Source organism: Peromyscus leucopus, chromosome 7 (assembly GCF_004664715.2).
Source record: "Peromyscus leucopus breed LL Stock chromosome 7, UCI_PerLeu_2.1, whole genome shotgun sequence".
Classification (NCBI taxonomy): Eukaryota; Metazoa; Chordata; class Mammalia; order Rodentia; family Cricetidae; genus Peromyscus; species Peromyscus leucopus.
Window position 1 is genome coordinate 9,927,389 of NC_051069.1, and position 27,612 is coordinate 9,955,000.

The 27,612-nt window shown below is 40.4% G+C and overlaps 1 protein-coding gene across 2 annotated transcripts in view; it reads left to right on the forward strand.

Moving 5' to 3' along the window:
- Pias1 (protein inhibitor of activated STAT 1) overlaps positions 1-27,612 on the forward strand; it is a 113,937-nt gene that overhangs the window by 27,338 nt on the left and 58,987 nt on the right. Inside the window, exons 1-2 of one of the 2 annotated variants that reach the window (XM_028867051.2) lie at positions 2,779-2,801; positions 5,450-5,894. In XM_028867051.2, the coding sequence (XP_028722884.1) occupies positions 5,453-5,894 (442 nt within the window). In that variant the 5' untranslated portion in view covers positions 2,779-2,801; positions 5,450-5,452. Of the gene's footprint in view, positions 1-2,778; positions 2,802-5,449; positions 5,895-27,612 lie in introns of those variants that run through there. The other variant, XM_028867044.2, reaches the window with a different exon arrangement.

The following is a 27,612-nucleotide window of genomic DNA, read 5'->3' on the forward strand; positions in this document are numbered from 1 at the left end:
CCAGGGCATCCAGTGCCCTCTTTTGACCTCCGTGAGCATCAGGCATGCACATGGTGCACATGCATACATGGAGATAAAACATTCATACATACAAAATAACAAATTTAAAAAATACTTTAAAAAAAAATCTATATTTGGGCTAGAGAGAACGCAGTGGCTAAAAAATGCTTGCTGTTCTTCCAGAGGACCTGTGTTTGGTTTCTAGCATCCACATCATATGGCTCACAACTGCCTGTAACTCCAGGTCCAGGGGATCTGATGACCCCCTCTGGCCTCCTTTGGCATCCACATGCAGGTGTACATCATCAAATACATCAAAAAAATTTAAGAGAATTTTAAAGCCATGTATATGCCTGTCTGATCAAATTAGAACACTTTAGGAAGATTGCCTTCACAGAATACTCTCCTGCTGTGGGATAATGCTTGTCAGGCAGGAAGTATAGGCTGGTTAAGCCGACAAGGAAAATTCTGGGAAGAGGAAGGTCGAGTCAAGAGATGCCAGCCCGCTGTCCAGGGAGCAGCATGTAATGGCACACAGGTAAAGCCACGGAACACATGGTGACATATAGATTAACAGAAATGGGCTGAGTTGAAGTGTAAGAGCTAGTCAGTAGTAAGCCTGAACTAATGGCCGAACAGTTATAATTAATATAAGCCTCTGTATGTTTACTTAGGGGATGTGACTGGGAGAGATTTGTCCCGACAGCCGGCAGGCTGGGATACAGAAGAACTTTCAACTGCACTCTTCTGTGCAGAATATATACACTTTTCAACCCCTTTTAATCCCCTAGGAGTCTAAGAACTATATCATCAAGGATGTAGTTAGCAGAATGCTGGAATTCCTTAGGAAGTGATGATTTCTAATAGCTACCATGGCTAATGTTATCCTTAGTTGTAAATACTCATTTTATTGTAGTCTTAACAAATGAAGAATTTGAAAGCACATTGCACATTAAAATATATTTCATTTCAGCATCTCAGAAGTTTTTAAATGTTTAGTTTTCCTGTCTGTTGTCAACACTTCTGCATTGTGAATTAACTGCTGCATGCTTCTCTGTAGCCTTTTCATCTGAGTGATGCTTCAGATGGCTGGACCTTTTCCGCCCTCTTCTTCAGTTCTCTAAAATACAGTGTTTATTATGGTCCCCCAAGAGTATGCAAAAAGCTGTTCCAGTAATAGCAAGGAACACCACCTGGCCTTCCGCTGGGCAAGGTTATCAGGTGCACTGAATGATTAATGGAGCACACACATGTCTTAGCCATAACTTTTTTTTTTTTAAGTTCAGATGCTGAAGCTTGAACTGGAAATTGAGGTAAATAAACTACATACATTTTTTAATCCATTCCTACTTCCCAATTAAAAAGCATGTGATTTGTTTCTTTGAAATGTCTCTGTAAAATTGTGAAAATTTATTTGAAGTAGAATTAGTTGTGGATATTCAGATTTTTTGCTTCCTGTGTAAAAAATGATGATTCCTGTTTCAAAAATATAGCAATGATAAATCTTCTTAAAAAAACAAAACAGACCCCCAAACTAGAAACCTTGACTTGTTAATAGCAGCTGTCTTTTGAGTGCATGTAAGTATTTTAACGGTTGATAGTGTTTGCTTTGTCTTTTTTGAGGCAATCAAAATGTAATTGACAGCTGTCGAGTTTATTTTGTTACTTAACTTTTTCTTTGATCCTTCAAACAAGAGATTTTATTTTATGTAAATTGTCAGTGTGTTTTTCATAGAAATACAATAATACATCTGTGCTATATTTAATCTTGTAGTCACAATTAATGACAGGCAAAGGTTACCATCACTGAAATTTGTGGTAATTACTGAATTGCTGTTTTTATTTGTGTCTTAGAGAATGGAATTGAATTAAAAGGAAAGATATTTATCTCTAAAATTTAATGCTGTTCCCTCCCTTTTAAAAACAAACACATTTGCCTTTGTGACTGCTAGTGTTAATTGACAGAATCTAGAATCACCTGGGAGATGGGCCTCTGGACATGTCTGTGGGGAGTATCTTGGGTTTTTTTTTTGTTTGTTTGTTTGTTTTTTTGTTTTTTTGAGGCAGGGTTTCTCTGTGTAGCTTTGTGCCTTTCTTGGAACTCACTTGCTAGCCCAGGCTGGCCTCGAACTCACAGAGATCCGCCTAGCTTTGCCTCCCGAGTGCTGGGATTAAAGGTGTGCGCCACCACCGCCCGGCTAGTATCTTGGCTTTTTAATTGATGTGGGAAGACCTGCCCACTGTGGGCAACACCATTTCCTGGCCATTAATAGCAGCTGTGGGTCCTGGGTTTTATAAATGGAGAGAGGGAGCTGAGTAGCATGAATGTATTCATTGCTCTCGGCTCTCAATTGGGAATGTGATGCGGCCAACTTCTTTAAGCTCCTGTCATCTTCCCCACCATAATGGACTTTACCCTTGGATTTTGAGCTGGTGTAGCCCCTTCCCCTTAAGTTGCTTTTGTCGAGCCTTCTGTAACAAGAACACAGAAAGAAACTAAGACAGTGTGATGTTTGAATGAGACTGTCCCCATAGGCTCAGATGTTTGAATACTGGTCCCAGTTGGTTGACTGTTTGGCTAGGGTTAGGAAGTGTGGCCTTGCTAGAGGAAGCATGTCACTGGAGGTGGGCTTTGAGAGTTTAAAGCCTCACCCCATTTCGAGTTTGCTCTCTCTGCTTCCTGCTTACAGTTTGAGATGTGAGCTCTCATCTGTTCCAGCTGCCTGCAGTCAGAATTCCCTACCATGATGGATGGAATCTTATCCCTCTGGAACCATAAGCCTAAATAAACCCTTCCTTCTGTAAGTTGCCTTGGTCATGGTGTTTTATCACAGCACTAGAAAAGAAAGACCAGCCAACTCTAATTTGTTTTTAATTACTAATCCTTGATGTTTGATTTTTTTTTTATTTCATTAAAAACAAGATTACTATGAAATAATAGGCTCTCCCTATGTAGCTCAAGTTGGCTTTAAACTCAAATTCCCTCTGTCTCGGCCTCCCAAGTGCAGGAGTACAGATGTCCAGCTTAAGATTCACAGTGCATTTCTGGAGTGGAGAGTCAGTTTAGTGCTTAAGAGCACATGCTACTGCTCTCCCAGAGAATCCAAGTTTTGTTCCCAGGACCCTTGGTGGGAACCTCACAGCATCTATAACTCTTCCCAGGATCCAGTACCCTCTTCTTACCTCTGCAGGCTCCTGCACATATGTAACACACACACACACACACACACACACACACACACACACACACGGAGGGTGATATGAGTATTATGGCATGCGTGTGGAGGTCAGAGGAAAACTTTTAGGAAATTGCGCTCTCTTTCCACCATATGGATGCTGGGGACTGAACTTAGGCTGTTGTCAAATTTGGTGACAAATAAGTACCTGTACCCACTGAGCCATCTTGTTGGCTCTATTCTCTCTCATCCCTCCCTTCCTCACTTGACAAGGTCTCATCCCACTGTATAGTCCTGGCTGGCCTGGAACTTTATGTGTAGACCAGGTTGTCTCAGAGAGATCTGCCTACCTCTACCTCCCAAGTCCTGGGATTATAGATGTGTTCCACCATGCCTGGAAGTTCTCTTTTAAATAACTTTTTTCCAGTTATTTTATACCTTTCTAGGATGTTTCAGTGAGTAGGGAGAGGATACTATGGTTGTCCTATTTATAGTCTCTATTAATATCAAAAAAGAAAATACCTATAGCATTGAGGGCAGAATTATTTGTTTTACTGTTGTTTGAGACCATGTATCTCAGGCTGGCCTTGAACTTAAGATCTTCCTGTCTCAGCCTCTCACTTGCTGCTCTTTCACATGTGGGCCATTATGCTCAGCAGTTTGTTCCCAAAGTCTATGTTACATCTTTGTATGCCTCTGTAGAGCACAAGAATTTGGGCATTGATTTGAGTGATTTATTGCTGCACACTCTATCTCCATTCTTTCAGGAATGCTTTTCTTGTTCATTCCTTCACTGTCCACATAGTTGATAACAAACTGGTTCTAGGTGCTGAAGATAAAATGGTCAGGTACCCCAGAGAACCGCAGTCTAGAATGGTCATCAGCTCTGGAGAACCTCAGTCTAGACAAGGAATCACCGCATGGATAGAAATGACAGTGTAGCAGGATAAGTGTGAAAAATAAATACCCAAGAAATGGCCAGTAGAGATAGACAGTAAAACAGTTCCAGTCTACTGCGACGGGCTGCTGAAGCTGGACCTGCAGGTGGGAAAGAGTGGAGCGACTGACAGCTTTGACTGGCCGGCCCTTGTTGCATCAGAGTACTTCATTCATTGGTCACTTTTGGGGGTTGTTCTGCCACCTGAAAGGACTCTCTAATGCAGCGAGCGGTTCTCAATCTGTGAGTTGCAACTCATTGTGGTGGTGGTGGGATCACCTAAGACCATCAGAAAACAGATATTTACATCACAGTTCATAAGATTAGCAAAATTACAGTTATGGAGTAGCAAGTAGCAAGTAAATAATTTTATAGTTGGGGGACATGATGAACTGTTCTAAAGGGCTGCAGCATTAGGAAGGTTGAGAACCACTGCTCCAATGGGTTGGCTGAGAAGGAATATTTGTAGTGAGTTGTACAGGAAGGTAGGGAGGCAGTGCAGCCACTGTGTGTTGGTATTTGGTATGAGGCCAGATAATCCAAGTGGAGTATTTAATGAATGGGAAGCTTGCAGGTGTGTGTTCATCCTGACCTTTCCTGATGAGGAAGAGACAGGGCTTCTTCCATAAGTAGTAGTGTGGTCAGGGTCAGTCCTTCTTCTTTGGTTCCCTTTTCTGTTGCCTTAAAATGGAAAGTTCTGATTAGATTTCCATTTCCTGTTCTTAGAAGAGAGGTAGAAACAGTGATGAAATAAATTGTGAACCCAGGATTAATGAAGGTAAGTAGATTTCTGTCATTTAGCTTCATGTATGGTGGAATTCTTGATGTCTAAGTGGGAATCAAGAGCTTTAGCATCTGATGGGACTGCTAGCTAGCTGTATAACAGCAAAGACTAAGAGATAGGCATCAGGAAAATATGTGTCTGGGGTTTGACAATCAATCAAATATGTTTGGTTTGAATGTACTTTACAGTTTTTTCCCAAGAAGGTAGTAGGACTGCTCTTGAGGGCACATTACTACTCTGCTATCTGCAGTTTGTGCTTCTGGAGAATTCGTAAGTGCTTGCTGCTGTCACTGAATGGTAGGATAAAGTGAGATATGGTCCTGCATAGTGTAACTTGATCCTGTGTCCTTTATAATCCTACATGGAAATCAGTAAACTTAAACATATTACTTTCCAAGTTTCTTTATTATTAATGGTTAAACTTTGTTTATAATGGATGTTAAGTGGGCTGGCATTTAAGCAAACCATCTGAAGAGGCTAGGTAAAAATTGTTTAGAATTGTAAATTATGGTTTCAGATACTAATATTTTACATTTTACTTTTTTCTCTAAGCAAATGGTTATGAGCCTTAGAGTTTCTGAACTCCAAGTACTGTTGGGCTACGCTGGGCGGAACAAGCACGGACGCAAACACGAACTTCTTACAAAAGCCCTGCACTTGTTAAAGGCTGGCTGTAGTCCTGCTGTACAAATGAAAATCAAAGAACTCTACAGGCGGCGCTTCCCTCAGAAAATTATGACGCCCGCGGACTTGTCTATCCCCAACGTACATTCAAGTCCTATGCCAGCGACTCTGTCTCCATCTACCATTCCACAGCTCACTTATGATGGTCACCCTGCATCATCCCCACTACTCCCTGTTTCTCTTCTGGGACCTAAACATGAACTGGAACTCCCACATCTCCCATCAGCTCTGCACCCAGTCCATCCGGATATAAAGCTGCAAAAGCTACCATTCTATGACCTGCTGGACGAGCTGATCAAACCCACCAGTCTAGGTAAGATAGGAGGCCATTTGGTTACTGCTGGGATTTGTATTTATTTTCCTTTTAGACTTTCAACCTGACCCAGTTTTATTCTCAATGAAGTTCATTTTTGGTAGTAACTTCAGGATGTTAATGAGAATCTTTTGAGTTTAGCTTAAATCAACTATATATAAAAGTTGTTCTTTAGACAAAAGTAAACAACAGTTTCGGACACAATATATACTAAGTTTGAAACAAGGTTTCACCATATAAACTCTGGCTGTCCTGTATATTGCTATATAGACCACGCTGTCCTTGAACTCACAAAGATCCTCCTGCCTCTGACTCCAGAGCCATTGGATTCAAGGAATGTTCCACTGTGCCTGGCTTGTAATTAATGTATAGTAACCCTTATAAATTACAATTGAAAACAAATCTCCACCAGTCTCTAAATTCTGTTCTTTTCAGCAGTTGATGACCTCTAAAATAATCTGACCCGTTTTGATTACTTGAATGTATAAATGGTTTTAATTATCATGAAAGGAAATTTGAGCTTTGATGTTGTGGTTAGCTTTCAGCTGCTGTTTTTCAAGTGGAGACATGTGTGTTAGTCATACATGTGACATATACAGATTCCTATTTATATGTAATATGAGTGCTAGAAGTTTCTGTTAGTAGGTTTCCCATCCTGAGATTGCTTTGTCAAGGTATACAGTTCAGCATATTTATCAATCAGTTTTAGTTGGTATGATGTCATCTGCTTTATTAATGTGAAACACAGTTGACTTTGTTGTGATTTTTGATGCCTTTGATAGAATATACTTTAACAGCAAACTTTTCTGGATGTTGCCTTGTTAGAAACCAGTGGTTGACAAATTGTGGCTGGCAAACTAATTCTAGTGGTTTGGTTTTATGTGATATTTATGTAAGAATTTAGTTGTTTGAGGGAGGGTCTCACTCTGGAACCCTGACTGGCCCAGTACTCACAGCAGTCCTGTGACTACTTGACTTCCTGGGTGCTAAGATTGCACGTGAGAGCCACTATCCCCAGCTCAGAATTTTTTTATATATTCCTAAAATGTAAACAAAGCTAATGAATATATAAATAACAGATCATGTGTGCCCCCAGAGCCTAAAGTATTTCCTGTCTGGCTCTTATAGAAATGTTTGTTGATTCCTGTCATTAATAGTAAACATTTCAGTTTGAGGAATTGCTGAGTATTGAGAACAAGTTTTGAGTACTTTTAGAGAAGGAGTTGATGTTTTTGGGTTGGGGTCTCATATAGTCCAGGTTGGCCTAGTATTCTGCATGAGGCAGAGTATGACCTTGAATTCTTGATCCTCCTCTGCTAAGAACTGGGATTACAAGCATGAACCACCAGTCTTTTGGACTTCTCCAAAATTTTAAAATTAGATTTTTAATTTATTCTTTGAGAATTTCATATATGTATACAATATATTTTGATCATAGCCACCCTCGTCTCCTTCAGCTCTCCTTGGATCTTCCTCAATATGTCCCCTTCCTAACTTACTTTTTGTTGGTTTGTTTACAATCCACTGAGTCCAATCAGTGGTTCATGTTCGTGCATTGGTGTGGGGCCATGATTTTGAATGCATTGCTGAAATTCTGTCACTAAACAAGGAAGTATTTTTATTTTAGTTGCTTTTAACAGAATTTCTAAGAATAAATGAAGATACAGAAGGTATTTTTAAACATGAATTTTATTTTGTATGAATTTAATTTTACATTGTGTGTGTGTGTGTGTGTGTATACTGTATACACATGTGTACTCCCTTCATGCATGTGTTACAGCATGCATAGAAGGTCATAGAGTTGTTTCTTCCTTTCTACCATGCAAATCCTTGGAATCAAATTTAGGTGGTCAGGCTTGAAGGCAAATGCCCTTACCTGCTGAGCCATCTTGCCAGCCTGACAAACAACAAACACCATTTTATTCTTTAAAGAAAAAAAAAACTAGATTTATTTATTTATTTTATTTGAGTGAATGTTTTGTCTGCACATGGGTACCTGGTATCTGTGGGGATCAGAAGAGGCTATTAGATTCCCTGGTGCTAGAGTTACTGGTTGTGAGCCACTCTTTGGATGCTGGGAATTGAGCCCAGGTCCTCTACAAGAGCAGTAAGTACTCTTAACTGCTGAGCCATCTCTTTAGCCCCATTTTATTCTTAAAATGGCCAAACAAGAAAAAAAAAAAAAAAAAAAAACTACCTAATGCATATAAAGCTTATGTATGTTCATTGTAAAAAAGAAAAGAAATTGTTAGCAGTTTGTATGTATACACAGATTAACACATGGTGTTTGTTATTTTTCATAGATGAATTTTGTACTTAGGGTTGTGTGATTTGCCTTTTATTTCTTCCTTAATAAGATAAGCATCTTTTGTTGACTGACTCATGTAGATCTCTACCATTTTATATTAACGGCTTTATCTGTGTTTATATAAAGTTAATGTGTCATGTAGACACATATCATCTGAAGAATAATCATTAGATCATCTGAAATTTGATAGAAGAAGGTTGGTAGCTTGTATTTTAATCTGGTTTTTAAATTCTCTCTGGTTTTAACAGTTAGCCTCCCATGCTTTCACTAACGTAAATCTCAAGTGTTGGTGTGATTAGATGATATTTCATATGTATACCAATTTTGTTATGGAGAGTAGAAATGCCAACTGGATGAGCATATGGGTATTGTAGTTTGATTTAATTTATCCATAATTTATCCTTACATTTTAGTGTTTTAATCCCAGCACGCAAGAGACAGAGGCAGGTGGTTCTCTGTGAGTTTGAGGCCAGCCTGGTCTACAGAGTGAGTTCCAGGACAGCCAGGGCTACACAGAGAGACTATCTCAAAAAATAAAAATAATTTTAAAAGATTTATTTTTATTACTTTCATTAAGTGTCTGTGTGTGCATGTGAGTGCAGGTGCGCGAAGAGGCCTGAGGTGTTGGATCCCCTCTGGGGCTGGACTTAGAGGTGATTGTGAGCCACCTGACAAGGTTGCTGGGGATCGAACCCGGGTCCTCTGGAAGAACAGTGCATGCTCTTAACCACTGAGCCAGCCATCTCTCCAGCACGCCATCTCCACCACACACACACACACACACACACACACACACACACACACACCCATCGTTTTTAAAGACAAGAGTCTTGGTATGTAACCCATGGTGGCAAACTGGTTGTAACCTGTGGCCTCTGTTTTGGGTGATTCCTAGTTAAGAATTGTGTTGTGTAAGGTTCTCACTCTGTAGTCCAGGCTAGCTTGGAGTTCACTGTGTAGCCTAGGCTTAGTTGGAGCTTGCAGCAGCCCTCCTGGCTCTGGTCCCTGGATCCTGATTACTTGTGAGACATCAGACCCAGTTCAGAATTTGTTAGTGTACTCTAGAAAAGTTAAAATTAAACCAGTGACTACCAGGAGGTGACAGGTAGACAAGGGTCTTGTCACTAAGCCTGACAACGTAACTTTGATCCTGGGGAACCACGTGGACAAGGAGAAAATTGACTCCCTGGAGTTGTTCTTTGACCTCCACATGTGTGTGCCACTCCCACCCCATAAATAAATAAATCTTGTTGTTGTTTTAAATCAACAGTGAATATGTAACAGAGACCGTGTGTGCCTGCACAGCCTATTTACTGTCTGGCTCTTTTTGGAGAAAGTTTGTTGATTCTTGTCATAAATCACTGAGTATTTCAGTTTTATGTATTGGTGAAGGTGAAATCTGAGAACACATTTTGAGAAAATTTGAAGGTTTTTTGTTGTTGTTGTTGTTTTTTAAGAGAACGTCTCATGTTGCCCCAGACTTGGAACTCTCTGTGTATAGTCAGGTTCTGATTCTCTCAAGTTCTGTAACTACCGATATATACTGCTACAGCCTGACTTAGGGACTTCGTTTTTTTTAGAACCTTTTTTTTTTTTTTTTTTTTTGAGACAAGGTCTTACTGTGTACTCTGAATGGCCTGGAACTCACTATGTCGACAGGCTGGCTTCCACCTCCTTCTTCCTTCCAAATGCTGGATTAAAGATGTGAAACATCACACCCAGGTTTAGAACATTTTTAATTTATTCTTTGACACTTTCATGCATGTAAAAAAATAGATCTTGATTATGTCCATTTCTACCTCCCACCACCATCACCTTAAGGACATTTTAATGTATAATAGTTGTAGATAAGCATATTTGATTTTACCCTAAAGATATTAAGGAGAGAGCTACAAATTTAACTCATGTAGCTGCTGATGACCTTGAACTCCAGATTTTCCTGGCTCTACCTCCCAAGTGTCACCAAACTTGGTTCTTTTGTTTGTTTTTACTGTTTTAAATGGCCCCCAAATGTAATCCTAAAATATTGTATAATGGTCTGATTGATGTAAACCTCGATTGAACTGGGTGTGGTGGCCCATGCCTTTAGTTACAGTGCTTGGGAGGCAGAGACAAGTACCCGGACAGCCAGGGCTACACAGAACCTGTCCCCAAACAACAAATGTGTAAGATTCCAGTGTTAGGCAAGCTTTGTCCAGGCTGAGTTAGCAGTACTGTCAGTCGTGAGTTAAGGCTGATGATCAGCCACATAGTATTAAATGAGGAGTTTTCAGATAGAAACACACAGTACACAAAATATTAGCACATATAGTGAGGTTATGTGCTGATGAGTTGATGTAAATTTTGTGAGCTGAGAGGCTTGCAGGAGCCAACCCCCCCCTCCGTTAGTACTAGTTCATTGTCTGAGTGCCTGACTGCACCAAGCAGAACTGCTACAAAGAACCAGAATTGACTACTGTAGAATTTGATTCAAATACCAGGTGTTTGGAATGTGGTATGTTTTCACATAAAAATACAAAAGTAGTGTGTCACTATGTTTCAATTTCTCATTCCTTATCGTAGAATGAAAATAAACATTTTGATTCTGAACCAAACGATCTTACCAGAAAGTAATGTGTAGAAGCTTGATTCAGTTAAACACTTGTTGCATGGGAGTGCTTTCATGAATCTGAAAATGATTATTGAGAAAGATTGTGAGTAACCTGAACAATTTAGGATGGCCGGGCGGTGGTGGCGCACGCCTTCAATCCCAGTACTCGGGAGGCAGAGGCAGGTGGATCTCTGTGAGTTCGAGGCCAGCCTGGGCTACCAAGTGAGTTCCAGGAAAAGGCGCAAAGCTACTCAGAGAAACCCTGTCTCGAAAAAACCAAAAAAAAAAAAAAAAAAAAAATTTAGGATGAACACAGTTGTAGGACTGTGTTTCTCTGGGTTAGTAAATGATCGAGTCTTACTATGTAACCCTGGTGGACCTTGAACTTGCTATGTAGTCCATGCTGTCTCAAACTCACAGAGATCGACTTGGGATTAAAGGCATGTGTTACCACACCTGGCAAGACTCTTTCAGTGTGTGTGTTCTCCATAGAATGAAGTGGCTCCATTCATACAGAATACAGATTTTTTCGGAAAAGCTCATTTGTTTAGATCTTGGAAAATCATGTATTTTGAGAAATTAAATTGCTTCTGGTATTTTCTTCATTTTTAAAAATACACATATTAAAATAAAGCCTTTAAAGAACTTATCTTATAGTTGATTACCTAATCACAGCTGTCACTTGATTTAGAATGTGACAGGTAAAGTTGATTATTCTTTCCCCCTCCCATTTGGCCATAAGCATTGGTATGATCACAATTTAAAAATACTCAGTCTGGATGTTGTGATAAGTGTTTCTAATCCTAGACCTTCACAAACGTGCTGCATAAAAACATTCAGCTTATAACTGGAATTAATCAGTTAATCAATTGACAGGGTCTCCTTATACAGTCCAGACTTTCTTGAAACTCACTCAGCTCCTGCTTCTGCCTTGTAAGTACTGTAATCACAGGTATATGTCAGGAGGCCTGTGTTTCCTGCTGCAGTCAAAGGAGTTCTGACGATCCTAGCAGATAGGATGGCTGAGAAGACAGTCCATAAGCTGTGTTTGTATTGATATCAGGTCTTATGTAGCAGTCTAGCTTCCCATTCCCTATTTAGTAGAAGTTAGCCTTGAGCCCTGATCTTCCTGCCTCCTTGGATTATAGGCAAGCTACTATGCCCTGTTTTATAAAACCCAAGACTTCATGCATGCTAGGCAAGCACTTTGACTACATCCACCCCATTGTAGGCTTATATATAGTCTTATTTAGAAGCTAGATTAGTGTCCCCTTAAAATTTTAATTATTATTATTTTTTTAACGTGTGTGGGTGTTTTGCTTATATCTAAGTCTGTATATCACATTCATGCCTAGTGCCTAAGGAGAGCTTTGGGTCTCCAGGGACTGGAGTTACAGATGGTTGTGAGCCACCATGTGGGTGCTGGGAATCAAACCTAGGGCCTCTGCCCGAGCAGCCAGTGCTCTTGACCTCTGAGTTGTCTCTCCAGTCCAGAGTAGCTAGCCCCTTTTCTTTTTCTTTTCTTTATTCCACCCACCCCTCTGTGTAATTGAGCTCAGGGCCCTATGCATGTGAGGAAGGCAGCTACCATGGGATTATATCTCCAGCAGCCCCTTTCCTTTTTTTTAAAAAAAGATTTATTTATTTATTACGTATGCAGTGTTCTGCCTGCATGTATGCTTACACACCAGAAGAGGGCACCAGATCTCATTACAGATGGTTGTGAGCCACCATATGGTTGCTGGGAATTGAACTCAGACTTCTAGAAGAGCAGCCAGTGCTATTAGCCACTGAGCCATCTCTTTAGCCCCATCCCTTTCCTTTTTAAAGGAAGTATTTTCATACAGATATCTGCAAGTTTCAGGCTTTTAAAGATATATAAATCATTCATATAAAAAACTTCTTAGGGCGGCGGTGACACATGCCTTTAATCCCAGTACTTGGGAGGCAGAGTCAGTGGATCTCTGTGAGTTGGAGGCTAGCCTGGTCTACAGAGCAAGATCCAGGACAGGCACCAAAACTACAGAGAAACCCTGTCTAGAAAAACAAACAAAAAAATCCATTCTATGCCAGACAGTGGTGGCGCACGCCTTTAATTCCAGCACTTGGGAGGCAGAGCCAGGCAGATTTCTGAGTTCCAGGGCAGCCTGGTCTACAGAGTGACCTAAGCAGTGATGGAAGAGCTTTCAGGGGGGTTGTGAGCACTCTGAAGAAGTGAGCACAAGCTGTGCTCCTGTGTGCTGGCAGCTTGGGGGCAGAGGGCAGGGTCCTCAATTTCTGTGGGTAGGCTTCCTCACTAGAACCTTTGCTTCCTACTTTGGCAGCACTGGCTCTGATCTTCAGAGCAAAACTCCAAGGTTTACCTTGCACACCTATGCCTTGTTGATAATCTTCTTATCTGCTGATTCTAGCTTCATATTTAGTAGTGTTTACACAATTGTCCTGAAGTCTAAGGCTGAGGCATTTTGTGTGCTTTAGTGAATGGTATCTGAATATTTGAATGTAATCTTGGGAGCTATATTAGACTTTCTTGCTTGGAAAAGAATTTTGACAGAATCAGTAAAGAACTCATTTATATAGTTGTAAATATGAAATAAAGCCTGTTAAAATTGAGAGATCTGGGTTGGGGAGGTGGCTCAGCAAGTTAAGAACACTGACAGCTTCAGAGTTCTGGGGACTGGGGTTTGATTCCAGTATTCATAAGGCAGCTCACAATTGTCTTTTTCCAGATCCCAGAGACCCAGCACTCTCTTCTGGCTTTCACAGGCACCAGGTATATACAGACTTACATGTTTCCAGAACACCCATCCACATAAAATGCAAATTTAAACACACACACACACACACACACACACACACACACACACACACACACACCCCTTCATGCTGCACATGATGGTGCAAACTTATAATTCTAGTATTCAAGAGGTAAAGGAGGATCAAGAGTTCATATAGTGAATTCAAATCAGCCTCAAGCACATGATACCCTGGCTTATTAAACAAACAAACAAATAAAAATTAAAAAGGATCAGCCAGCCAGTAAGCACACTGTGAAGTGTTTTGACTCAAGTGGTACATTTAGCATCTAGTTTCCTTTGCATCTTCTTGTTGCCCTCTCTGGTACAACTAAACCTTGATTACATTTTATTTTTAGCAAATTTAGCCAGAAGTAATGCCCCAAAATGAAAATAGCTAAATAAGAACAAAAAAAAAAAAAAAAAAGAATTTGAATAACTCATCACCAAAATTATTGGGATCCTCTGTAAGTACTGTCAGAATAGAAGAGAGACATGGCTAGGAATGGTCTTGAGTCTCCCAGGTACATTCATGGGGTCAGCGCTCCGAGAAGACCTCCTTTTGTATAATGGAAACACTTCCTTGTGCTTTTGACCATCTCTCCATACAGTGGTCAGTGTACAGTTAGTAGCCTGTGGTCACAATGTAAGAAAACTCAAAGGAAATGATAGGTAAATCTGGTTACATAATCATTATTCCTAAGATTTAAAAATAGTTATTATTCTTTGAGAATGTGATGCATGCGTGTAATGTATTTTAATCATGTTCACCCATACGCCTCACCTCTAGCTTTCCTCAGACCTCCCCTCAGAACTCCCTAAGTGAGATTTTTAAAGTTCAAGTATACAGATGAATATCAAATAGGAAAAACTTTTTTAAAGACTCATTTATTTTTACATATGTAAGTGCTTTGCCTGCACATATGCACATGCACTACGTTGTGCCCACAGAGGCCAGAGAAGGTTTTGTATCTGAATGTAGGGTTTCAAATGGTCTTGAGCTCCTGCATGGATTCTGGGAACTGAACCTGGGTCCTCAGCAAGAGCAGCAAATGCTCCAAACCACTGCATTTCTCCGGCCCCAGAAAAACAACCTTTAAAAGATTATTTTTATGTGTCTTGTGTTTGCCTGCATGTATGTTTGTTCACCATGTTTGTCCCTGGTGTCCATGGAGGTTAGAAGAGGGTGGCAAAACCCCTGGAACTGGAGTTAGAGACTGTTGTAATACTGTGTCAATGCTGGAAACCAAACCCTGGGTCTTTTTTTGTTTGTTTGTTTTTTCGAGACAGGGTTTCTCTATGTAGCTTTGCGCCTTTCCTGGAACTCACTCGGTAGTCCAGGCTGGCCTCGAACTCACAGAGATCCGCCTGCCTCTGCCTCCTGAGTGCTGGGATTAAAGGTGTGCGCCACCACCACCCGGCAACAGAAAACAACCCCCTCTGGGTCTTTAACTGATGGGCCATAGCTCCTGTCCTCAAGGGTGGGAAAGTAATCAAAGATACACCTAATGGAAAGGAAAGAGCTGATAGATTACTGTGAGAGAGGGTACAAAAAACATTAGACAAATCTTCAAAATGAGCAAATTTGGGGCATAGCTGCCAATTTCTCTCATCCCAGTACTTTTTTTAATTATTATTTTTTTAAATTTAAAAATGGAAGAGACAAATTCTAAGTGAGTCAGTAATGAGATTAAAATCTCATCTCCCTTGCTCATTGTTTTGGACTGGCTCTACTCACTGCTTGCAGCCTTCCTTGTTAGTCATTTCATGTTCCTGTTCCATCTAACTTCCTGGGGTTTCCATCTGTCTTGTCCTCACACTCAACTTCACACACTGCTGTGCAGGGCTGCTGCAGCTGTTCTAACTCTGCTGCCACACAGTGTCAGGCCTCCTGGACCTCCTTTGAATCTGGGCGGTAGTCCTCATGACCCTGTAACTCTGACACTCTGCACTAAAACAAAACTAGCACCATGTGGACAGTGCCAGGTTCTGCCACAGGTTCCAGTGGTAGCCTGGCCTCTTTGGATCATGCCTGTGTTTGCTTCTAAGTGTCTAGATGACTGGAAACACTTCAGTCAGTTGCCCCGTGTTCGCAGTGCACCTAAAACTCTTCTTAAAATCATTCAAATGTGTTAATAAGACCATTATATCCTCGAGCCTGCTTGGATGGGGTTTGATGGGTGATGCCTGAGCAATCTGGAGGTGCCTTTAATGCATCTTTCCTAATGTTCTCTCACAAAGTACTTGGCTGCTACTTTTCTCAACTGCCACACTCTTCTTGGTCCCAACTTTACACACCTTCCTTATTTGGGCAACTGTTTCTCAACAGAAGTTTCTGAAACTTTTTTAAAATTCTGTTTTCTGCTAACAGTCTCACTGCAAGTGTGAGTGCATGCAGCCAGCACTAACCTGGTACAGTCTGACATTTTCTGTCACCTCAGTCAGTCACCTTTAAACTTAGCCTTCCACAAAGGCTTAGAGGAGGCACACTTGGAAGTGACTTCTTGCTCTAGTGTGACACAGACAACTACTATGTGAAAGTTGAAGAGCCTGGCCTTCACCACCCCGAGTTTAGAGTTTAGAGTTCTGGTCTCTGAGCACCCATCAGTATCACCTGATAAGCTCTGTCTGGATACAGTATTCTCAGACCATTACTAACTCCAGACTTCCAGACTCCTCCAGAAACCAGTTCCAACTCCTTAAGAACCACCTGTTCAAGTTTTGCTGACAGCAGTGACCTCACTTCCCTGGTACCAATTTTGTGCTAATTTTGTGTTGCTGTGACAGTGATGGAGGGATGTAAAGGAAGGAAAACTTCCTTTGCTTGAGTTTGAGAGTACCCATAGTGAGGGCGATGTGACAGTGGCAGGCAGACGTGCCAGGGGCCATTACTTGAATCAGAACAAAAGGGTGAGCTCTCATTGTCATCTCAATTCCAAAACTTTTCATTGTTCAGTACCCTGCCCAGCTCCTAAAAACCACTAACCTGCCTTTTGGTGTCATTTCTTTTTCCTTGTTCTATAATTTGGTGTTCTTTCAGATGAGGTCTTTCTCTGATGCCAGCATTAATTTTCGCATGTTAATTATGTATTTTGCCATGTTCTTGGCTTTCTATATTTGTAATATTTCACTATTCTTGAATTCCTGGTGGGGGGAGCCCTCAATTATTGGTATAAAATCCTTTTTATGGGTTATTAAATTTGAAGTATGCACATTTTTGTCTTATTTCTTATAGAAGGCATCTTGGTTGGTTAGTGGATTGATTTTGGCTTTTTAGCCCAGGTTAGCCTAGAACTCACTTAAGAGCCTAATCTGGCCTCCAACTAACTCATGGCAATCCTGCCATAGTCTCCTGAGTACTGAGATGTTAGGCATGAATTGCTTGAGTTTGATACCATTATTTCATTGTGTAGCCAAGGGCAGCCTTGAACTCTTGAGCCTCCTGCCTCATTCTGAGTGCTAGGATTACAGGTGTGTTCCCTCACACCTGGCTTAGAGTTGATTCTTTTCCACTGATATATCTGAGTTGTTGTTTTGTGCTATTTATTTTTTTTTAGACGTATCTATTGCAGCCTAATTAAGACTCGAACTTGTGATGTGTCTGAGGCTGCTCTTGACATTTGGACTAGAGGAGTTCTCCCCTTACCCCCCACAGGGTTTCTCTGTGTAGTTTTGGTGTCTGACCTGGATCTCGCTCTGTAGACCAGGCTGGCAGAGATCCGCCTGGCTCTGCCTCCCGAGTGCTGGGATTAAAGGCGTGCGCCACCACCACCGGGCTAGAGGAGTGCTTTTAACAGCTGACCTTCACTGATTTACTTGTCATTACATGTAATTTTTTTTAACTAAAAAAAATTTGACAATATACTCATTTGTTACAAACACTGACCTTTAAAAATGCCGTGGCTTATGTTGTGGCATCTTCATACACATGTGGCATTCTTCTGTTCTTACTTGACCCTCCAAAATCTGGAAGGGTTTACAAGAAAGAAGGTTCTCTCGACCCTGATCTCCACCACTTGGGATGCTTTCACAGTTCCTTAGTCATCTTCCTAGAGACAGTTCCTGCATACGAAAATGTTTGTCTCATTCTTTTTTAGTGACTGCTTCACAAGTGAGTGACTGGGTTATGGATTTCTCCAATTTTTTGGGGGAAGGGGTCTGGCTTTTCACTAGTTTTTTGCTGTTTTAAGACAGTGTTACAGAGACTGTTCTGTGGTACATACCTCTGTGTACATATCTAAACATAGCCAATTTTTAAATTTTTTATTTATTTTTATAAGACAATTCCTAGAAACAGGATATATATTAAAAATCTTGGTAGAAGTTTCTAAATTTCCTCCCAGAGAAAGGTTTGTGTGATTGTTTAATCCCCCTGATTATTATGAAAATCACAGACTTTTCTCCTAGGCTTTCAGTGATGTCATGTAATAGAAAACTTGTTGTTCATTCCTAATTTATAGCTACAAATTTATAACCCTTGTAGCTTTAACCTAAATGGATCATCATAAAGGTGGAGTTCTTTATATGTTTTAGGTACTTGTTTCTTTTTCTTTCTTTTCTTCCCCCCCCCCCGCCCCCCCCCAGAGTTTCTCTGTGTAGCTTTGGAGCCTGTCCTGGAACTCACTCTGTAGACCAGGCTGGCCTCGAACTCACAGAGATTCACCTGCCTCTTCCTCCCGAGTGCTGGGATTAAAGGTGTGCGCCACCACCACCCAGCTTGTTTCTTTTTCTTATGAACTGATTGTTGGATTTATTCTTTCAAATCAGATTGTTAGTCTTCCCTCCTGAATCTTTGAATTAAGAAATTTAGGCACAGCAGGGCATAGTGGCGCATGCCTTTAATCCCAGCACTCGGGAGGCAGAGGCAGGTGGATCTCTGTCAGTTCCAGGCCAGCCTGGGCTACATAGTGAGTTCCAGGACAGGCAGGACTACATAGAGAAACCCTGTCTCGAAAAACCAAAACCAAAATAACAACAACAAAAATTAGGCACATGTAGCTCAGTGGGTAGAGTGTTTGCCTAGAATGCCTAAAGCCCAAGGTTGATGCCCAGCACAGCATAAAACAATGTGGTGGCAGACATCTATTCTCCAGAACTTGGAGGTAAAGGCAGGAGGGTCAGAAGTTCAAGACCACCTGGGCTGTCTCTTTTTTCTTCCTTGTGATGAGTGATAGAAATGACCCGTCATTTTATAGTTACTGCTAAGTACTATTCTACGGCATGAATGTGTCACAGTGTATTTACTTCTTGAGACTGATTTGGTGTCTAGTTTCTGGCAATCACAGATGGTGACTAGTGTCAATATGGATGCACATTTTTCCAGACACACACCCAGGAGTGCATCCTGGTCGTGTGTGTGTAGGTGTTTACATTTTGGGAAAATACTGAGCCATTTTCTAGAGTGGCAGTATTTTTCATATCTACAGGCAGGTTGGCAAGCAAGAGTGATGACAATAGCTGTGTGTTGGGGGTGCCTCTGGGCCTCCCTGGCCATAACTCATGGGGAGGGAGCCTGTGCTTGTCACTGAGATTTCCATTTAATAACCTGTGTCTTCTAGGATAATAAGCATTGCCCCCCCCCCCATGCAAGATACCTACGTTCAAACTTGTTTATGTTTTTTTTTTAGAGATTATAGTTTTAGCTATCCGGTTTAAACATTTAGCCTCTACAATTTCCCCCATCCTTGCCAGCACACTTACTATTGTCATTATTTTTAAATTGTGCATATTTGTTGGTTGGTTGGTTGGTTTTGTTGGTTTTTCGAGACAGAGTTTCTTTGTGTAGCCTTAGCTGTCCTGGATCTTGCTATGTAGACCAGAGTGGCCTCGAACTCACAGAGATCCTCCTGCCTCTGTCTTCCAAGTGCTGGGATTAAAGGCATGTGCCAACACTGCCCAGCTGCTGCTGCTGCTTCTCTTTAAATGCATGCGTGTGTGTGTGTGTGTGTGTGTGTGTGTGTGTGTGTGTGTGTGTGTGTGTGTGTACACGTACTGTTTGCACTCTTTGTTTTGTGATATGTTGTTTCAAGCAGGGTCTTACTATGTAGCTCAGGTGAGCCTTCGACTTCTTTTTCCTTCCCTCTGCCTTAGCCTCTGGAGTTCCACTAACTGAGGATCAAGCATTCAAACATGAACTTGTGGAGGCCATTCTCATTCAAACCATCATACTCAACAACCACTTTTACCTGCTGAGACATCTTGAGGTTCCTCTTCTTTTTTTTTCTGTTTCTTTTTCTTTTTTAAAGATTTATTTATTAGGTATGCAGTGTTCTGCCTACATGTACACCTACATGCCAGAAGAGGGCACCAGATCTCATTACAGATGGTTATGAGTCACCATGTGGGTGCTGTGAATTGAACTCAGGTCCTCTAGAAGAGTTGCCAGTGCTCTTAACCTCTGAGCCGTCTCTCCAGCCCCCAAAGTTCCTCTTTCTATCTTTGAGTAACATAGTCTTGCTTTCTAGCCAGGCTGGCTCTGAATGTAGGATCTTCAAGCTATTTCAACTTCCTAGGGTGTACATCGCGTGCTATCATTTTTGGCTCTTGCTTTTAATTTTTTTTTTGCATGTATGTGTTAGAATTTCATTTTTTTCCCTCATGACTATATATGTATATTATGTATGTATGTATGTATGTATGTATTCCCTTGTATTCTAGCTAATATGAATATTCATGTACAATTTTCACCATGGATATTGTCTTTGTTAATTTTATATTGCTGTGATAAGACACTGTGACCAAAGCAAATCATAGAAAAAAAATGGTTGAATGGGGATTACTGTTTCAGGTTAGTGTCCATCATGGCAGGGAGCATGGCAGCAGGCAGGCATGGCACTGGAGCAGTAGCTGCAAGCATACATCTTGATCTACAAGCATGAATCAGAGATAGAGCTAACTGGGAATGGTGTGGACTTTTGAAACCTCGAAGCCCACCCCCAGTGATACACCTCCTCCCACAAGGCCATACTTCCCAATCTTTCCCAAATAGTTCCACCAACTGGGGACCAAACACACAAGTATTTGAGATTATGGGGGCCATTCTCATTCAATCCAGCACATAAGCATTTTCAGTTCTCTTGTGTATGTTCCTAGGAGTAGATCTGCTGCTTTATATGGTAACTCTGAATGACCTTTGAAGAACTGCCAGACTTTTCCAAAGCAGCTGTACCATTTTACATTCCCACAAACACTTATTATTGTGTCTTTTTTGTTATTGTTTTCCAAGATGGGCTGCTCTGGAACTTCTCTGTAGAGCAGGTTGGCCTTGAACTCAGAGATTCCCCTGACCCAGTGCATCTTTTTTTAATGAAACCATTCCAATGGACAGAGTGGCACATGTCTTCATTATAAATAGCACACTGTAACCTCTGTAAAAGTTTGGTTTTAAAACATAATCCACTTTCTTATGTTAACTTTATTATATTTGGTCTTCATTTGTTCTTTTTTTGTCATTGAGGGCTTTTTTTTCCTCCTGGTCTCTGTGACATGAATTATTTGTTCTGTGCTTCTCTTTGATTTTTCTAGGACTTTGAAACTACTTAATAGTTCTTTTTGTTTGTTTTGTTTTTTGAGATAGCTTTGTCAGGTAGCATCAATTAGCCTAAAGCTATTGATCCTTCCTTAGCCTCCTCAGGAATGGCATTGCATATGTGTGCTAACATGTCCTGGCATTGTTTATATAGTCCTTTGTATATTTGTGCCTTAGTTCTCTTAGCCAGATATAGATAGGTAGGTAGGTAGGTAGGTAGGTAGGTAGATAGATAGATAGATAGCACTGTAAACATTGCAAGTCAAAGTTAATCAGATTCATATGTGACTGCTTCTCAGATAATTTCTTACCTTATGATCTAGGTGTAGAAGAGAAGAGAGCACTTGGAAAGTAGAAGGAAGATCAGCAGTAAAGACATCTCCTATATAGGGAGTTTGAGAGCAGGTGGGCTATATGAGACCGTGTGGGGCATTGGTTTTGGTCTTTGTCTACTTGTTATTGATGTATCCCAGTATCTAGCATAACCTTATATCTTACACATAGTAGATGCTCGGTGTTTGTTGAATGAATATTTGTGCAACAAATCCTTTTCATGATCTCTATTCTGTGCCTTTCCTTCTTAGATATTGATACCATTTTTAGGCTTAATGAGTTCCTAAAGTATCTGGAATCCTTACAGGTTCAAATCTACCAAAAAAAGGAAAATTCCATGTCCTAACATTTGCAGCAGAAAATCTTGAGGCAACTGCCAAATTCAGCCCTTGACTAGTGAGCCATGGCCTGGGGAATGCATTAGACTTCTGGCCTAGCCTTTGATCATATATTCTAATTCTGAATCTGGAGATAAAACCACAAACAAAATGTCTGTTGGAATAACAGAGACTGTCGACAGGTTCCGAGAACTGTCTACTAGCATATGTACTAGTATAAAATGTTGTCTCAGATGCTGACTCCATGGGATGTCAGTAGGAGCTCTTGAGTCTGTCCTACTGCGTTTAGAAGTTGAGTTTCATTGTGATGATGTACTCCATGTATCTCTAAGCAGGAGGTAGTATGAAATATTAAACAGATTTCCAAAATGCCTTCAACCTGAAACTTCTTTCCTTCTGAAACACCTCCAGGGATATTGTGATACACTACACTGTGAAAAATGTTGGTGTTTATGTCTGCTAAAATTAAATAGTTAGAAAATTAGAGAAAAGGCTCATAGAACAATAAAAATGAAAACAAAATGTTGTTTTTAGATGTATACCTATTTTAAGAAAATAATTTTAAGCCGGGCAGTGGTGGCGCACGCCTTTAATCCCAGCACTCGGGAGGCAGAGCCAGGCGGATCTCTGTGAGTTCGAGGCCAGCCTGGGCTACCAAGTGAGTCCCAGGAAAAGGAACAAAGCTACACAGAGAAACCCTGTCTCGAAAAACCAAAAAAAAAAAAAAAAAAGAAAAAGAAAATAATTTTAAATCCATAAAGAAATTATTCAGATTTTGTGATGGACTAAAGATTTTATGGAGACTTTTTAAAAAATACTATTATATTAAGTGACTAAACAAACCAAGAGATTTTTGTAGCATGAGATTCTATTCCTCATCATCAGCATGTCATATGAAGGGTGGCTGGAAATAATGTGTGAGAGAGGAGCTGGCTCTGCTTGCCATCCTCCCCTTTCCAGAGGACCTCGGACACCTCACACTCCCAGCTGCTCTTTGTGCCTCTTCAGTGAGATCTCTGCTTTCATTTTTGCTCACTGAGAAAATGGAACCAATCAAAATCACTTCTCTTGATGTATATATTTTACATTTAATTAACCTATTGTGTATGTGTGTGCCTCAGAGAACAACTTATGGGAATTAATTCTGTCTCCCACCATGTGTGTTGCAGTGGTTGAACTCTGGCTGTCAGGCTTGGCCACAAGTGGCTTTCTCAGTGGACGTGGCTTGCAGGCTCTCGTGTATGTACTTATTCCTCCTGGCTTCACTTCTGCCTGAGATGTTGTGTAGCTTTCTTCTATGATCTGGATGAACTCCCAGTTGAGGCTTATTTCTGCCCTTATGGATTAGATTACTTTTGCTTGCTTAGTCAAGAACATAGCTTACCAATTCTTTCCATTTCATTATGTCATTCATCAATTTTTCTCTCTTTATTAGCTTATTATCATTCGTGTACACTTTTATGCTTATTTTCTTATTTGAAAAACAAACTTGGGCTGGAGTGATAGATCAGTGGTTAAGAGCATTGGCTGTTCTTCCAGGTGACCCAGGTCCAATTTCCAGCACCCACATGGTACCTTGAAAGTGTAACTGCAGTTCCAGGCGCGATCTGACATCCTCTTCTTGCCTCCACAAACACTGAATGCATGTTACACAGACAGGCATGCAGGCAAAGCACCCATACACATCAATAATAATAATTTCTTAATAAAAATAAAACCTATTTTTCTTTTAATTTTCCTCTAGCTGCACTCTCCATTTTTTCTCTTCCTCAAAAAAAAAAAAATTGCCAGGAGTATGTCTAACTTTTTTTATATTGGTTATTTTATGTGCATGAGTATTTTGCCTGTGTGTATGTCTGTGCACCATGTGCATGCCTGTGGAGGCCAGAGGAGGGCATCAGATCCCTTGGAACTGGAGTTTTAGATAGTTGTGAGCCACCATGTGGGTGCTAGGAACCTAACCCAGGTCCTCTGCAAGAGCAGCCAACGCTTGTAATAGCTGAGCAATCTTCCTAGCTCTCATGTGATATTTTATGACTCTCTTCATTAAATATTACTTTCTAGAAAATTCCCATTTTAAAGGTCAAAGTAGTGCTGGAGTGTGACCCAGTTGGAAAGAGTACTTGACTAGCATGCATGAAGCCCTCAGTTCAATCCCAATACTGCATAAACCAGGCTTCATGTACAGTCCCTTAATCCCAGAAGGTAAAGGCAGTCAGACCAGAAGTTCAGGGTCTGCTATTACATAGTGAGTTGAGGCCAGCCTGGGCTGCTGAGAACCTGTCTCAAAGAAAGATCGGAAGTAGTTGGATGGAGCAGTGCAAATTTGATAGTGAATCGGTATGTCCAGTCTTGCTGTTGAATCCTGACCAACCTAGAACATGCAGACCATGACCGTTTGATCAATTCTCCTGACTCAGCCTCCTGACTGGAAATTACAAGCATGCACCACCACACCTAGCCTGTAATTTTTGTTTTAAAGATAGTTGAAAGCCTGATGAAGCTATACCATTGCAGTCATGGTTTTGAAGATCACATAGTTATTTAATTTGGGATTGTAACTAGAGTTTACTAAAGACCAAGAGGTTGACATTTAGAGATAGGTGCTTTAGTTTCACTTCCCCCAAGACGACAAGAAGTATTCTATAACTGAAAGATGACTATTTTTAGCTTTTCTTTCTGCTGTAAGGTAGAATAGTGAAAGTACCACCATAAGCTGAGCTCTGTGTTTCTGTATCAGGCCTCATGGCCTTGCTTCTTATGTGCCTGGGATTTGCCTTCTGTGTTCTGAGTTTGTGTACACATTGTGGTTCCTCTTTCTCTTTTATTTAGTTCACCTCTTTGTGGAATAATTTGTAAAAGCTTTAAAGGGTGAACTTTGTAAAAACCCCTTCTCTCTGTGTATATCTAAGCTGTTGGTCTTTCCTAGAGATGGGCCTTTGGCAGCTTATACTTGAAAAGGTAGAGTGTTGAAAAGTCATCTCCACTCAGTGTCATAAGTGCTCCTCACAAACATTGCCAGCCCTCAAAGATGAACGCAACCAGAATGGTTCTTTATACACAGTGTCATAGAAGATGCTTTGGGAATTTGCACGACTTCTGTGTACACGAGAGCTGAGAACAAGTTCCTAACATTTCAGATCATGCTGAGTGGCTGTTGCACTGACTGAGGAACACTTGTCCTATATCCCAAAAAGCTAGTATTTAAACTCCTGTTTAACAAAACTTCTAACTACTGTGCATTACAGAACTTTAAGAACCTGCAGAATTGATGACAGTTACTCAAAACACTGTAGTGATTTAGCTTCAAACCTGAGAGTTTAATGTAATTTCCTATTTCATTTAGGAACACAAAGATCTCCTATTTGTATATTGAAATCAGTGACTTTAATAAATCATTCATTTCCTAAACCTGTTATAGTCTGACTTCTGTATCTACATGCTGTTACAGACTGGCACTTTTAGGCATGAATAATTTGTTAAATATAGGAATAAATAGAAAGTTAATAAAGGGCTTCATTGTGATATTTTCATACATGCATGTCACATGCCCAAGTTGTTGGCTTGATGGCAAGTGCCTTTACTCACTGAGCCATTTTGGTGCCAGCCACTATTGTTATCTTTTTAATTTTAAACATTCTAATAGACATGTAGTACTATCTCAGTGAGTTTGGTGTGTATTTTCTCAGCTCAGCTAAGACTACTGAGCATCTTTCAGTGGATTTTTAGCTACCCATGTCCTTTGCTGAAATGTCTCTTCAAATCTTTTGCTCAGTGACTTTTTTTAGCTAGCCTTTTTGGGTTAGTGACCTCTGTGTGCATTCTGGGTAAAAGTCCTTCAATGGATTTGTAAAATATTTTCTTCCATACTGTGACTTCTCTTTTCATTCTCTTAACAGACTCCTTCCAAGAGCATAAATTCTTGATTTGTGATTCTCCTGCTTCTTAAATACTGACTTTGATTTTGCTATTTTTAAGTGAAATACTTAAGTGCAGTTCGTTGATATTAACAAATGTGGCACAATAGTAGAGCTCACCAAATAGTAACCTTATTAAATAGTTCATCCCATATTCTTTTCTCCCTGCTAGGCCTTAGTTAACACCTAATCTATTTTGTGTCTCTAAGAATCTGCCTAATTTTGGCATCTCCTACAAGTAGAATCATACACTATCTTTTTGTATCCATCTTATTTCACTGGGCATAGTGATTTCAAATTTCACCCACATTGTAGCGTCTATCAGAACACCATTGCATTTTATGCAAAATAATATCCACATCACATTTTGTCCATTCTTCTGTTGACAGACAGGTTAGTTCACCTTTTGCTGGTAGATAAAGCTTTTATGAACATTGCTGTACAAGTAAATTTTTGTCTCAAATTTATTATTTTCATTTCAAAACCTAAGGAAACAATACAAATGTGATTCTCCAAGCATTGTTATTTTATCATAGGACATGTAATTTAATAGCACTCATGTATAGTCCAAATATATATAATAGCCAAGTAACATGCATTTCACATACAGATAATAGCAAATAATCAGCCAAAGGGCACAGCTTATATGCATTTCACATATGATAATAGCAAAGTATCAAAACCAAAGCACATCAGCTGCAGGAGAGCTTCTCAGGTGTGGAAGTTGGGCTTATCACCATGCATCAAGTGTACTTTAAGTGTGGCATTCTGTTCCTTTCCTTCCTCCAGACAGTTGTCCTTTCTGCTTTCACATCATCAGTATTCCGTCTGAGGGAAGGAAGGGAAAGAGCCAGAGGTGGGCAGGGAGCACAGGGGAGGCTAGAGAGGAAGAAGAACAAAGTATAATAATGTCACATGGCTGAAAACACAATAATGAGACCTTTTACTTGTATTAATTTGAAAAAATTTTAAATTTTTTGAAAAGAATAAGGCTTTGTTAGTCTTACAAAGCAATAGTGAAAAATATGTTAGCAAGTTAAAATACAGTAAATACAGTATAGAGTTACATAAATCATACAGAACAAATGCAGTAAAAGTATTGGGTGAATTAAGCTTACAAAAATGGTCCATTTCTTTTTTTTAACTTTCTTTTTATTTATTCTTTGTGTCTTTCACATCATGCGTCTCCATCCCATTCATTTCCCATCCCTGGAGTCACAGACAGTTGTGAGTTGCATGATGTGGGTGCTGGGAACCAAACTTGGTTCCTCTGGAAAAATTCAAATGCTCTTATCCACTGAGCCATCTCTTCAGCTCCAGATTTGTGTTTCTTTCTAACTTTATCTACCTAAATGGAAAAAAGCAATAGTGAATACCCATGGAGGGAATTGGACCTGGAGGCCTATGTTAAAGGACTGCAAGTAAGAGGTGAGCTCATATATCTAACAAGCTACTAGAAAGCAGTTCAGAGAAGAGCCAAAGGGGCAAATGACTGATGGGTGTGGTAGCTGGCTTCATTTAGCTTCACCAAATAGGCAATCCCCTCCCCATTCACTGAATCTGCACTCAGGCAATACCGCCTTGAGTACTATGATAGAATAGCCTCCAAGAACTTTAGGGCCTAGAAGAATGATTTGTAAGCCAGAAGGGAGGCATGACAGTGTCCACCTCCATCCCCATGGCACCCATTAGTATATTGTGGAGCTGATGGGTGATGCAGGATTTACCTGCCTCCTAGTGAGATGTCGTCCTAGAGGGGCCGGCCACGCTGCTGCTAGGAGGCAAATGAAAATGGCTTTCAGGTTAGTTCCAAAGCATTTTATAATCCTGTTCCTTTAAGTTTAATTTCATAAATTTTGTTGTTTCATGGAAAACTAAATAGTAGCAGCTTAATTTTGAATGCCACATC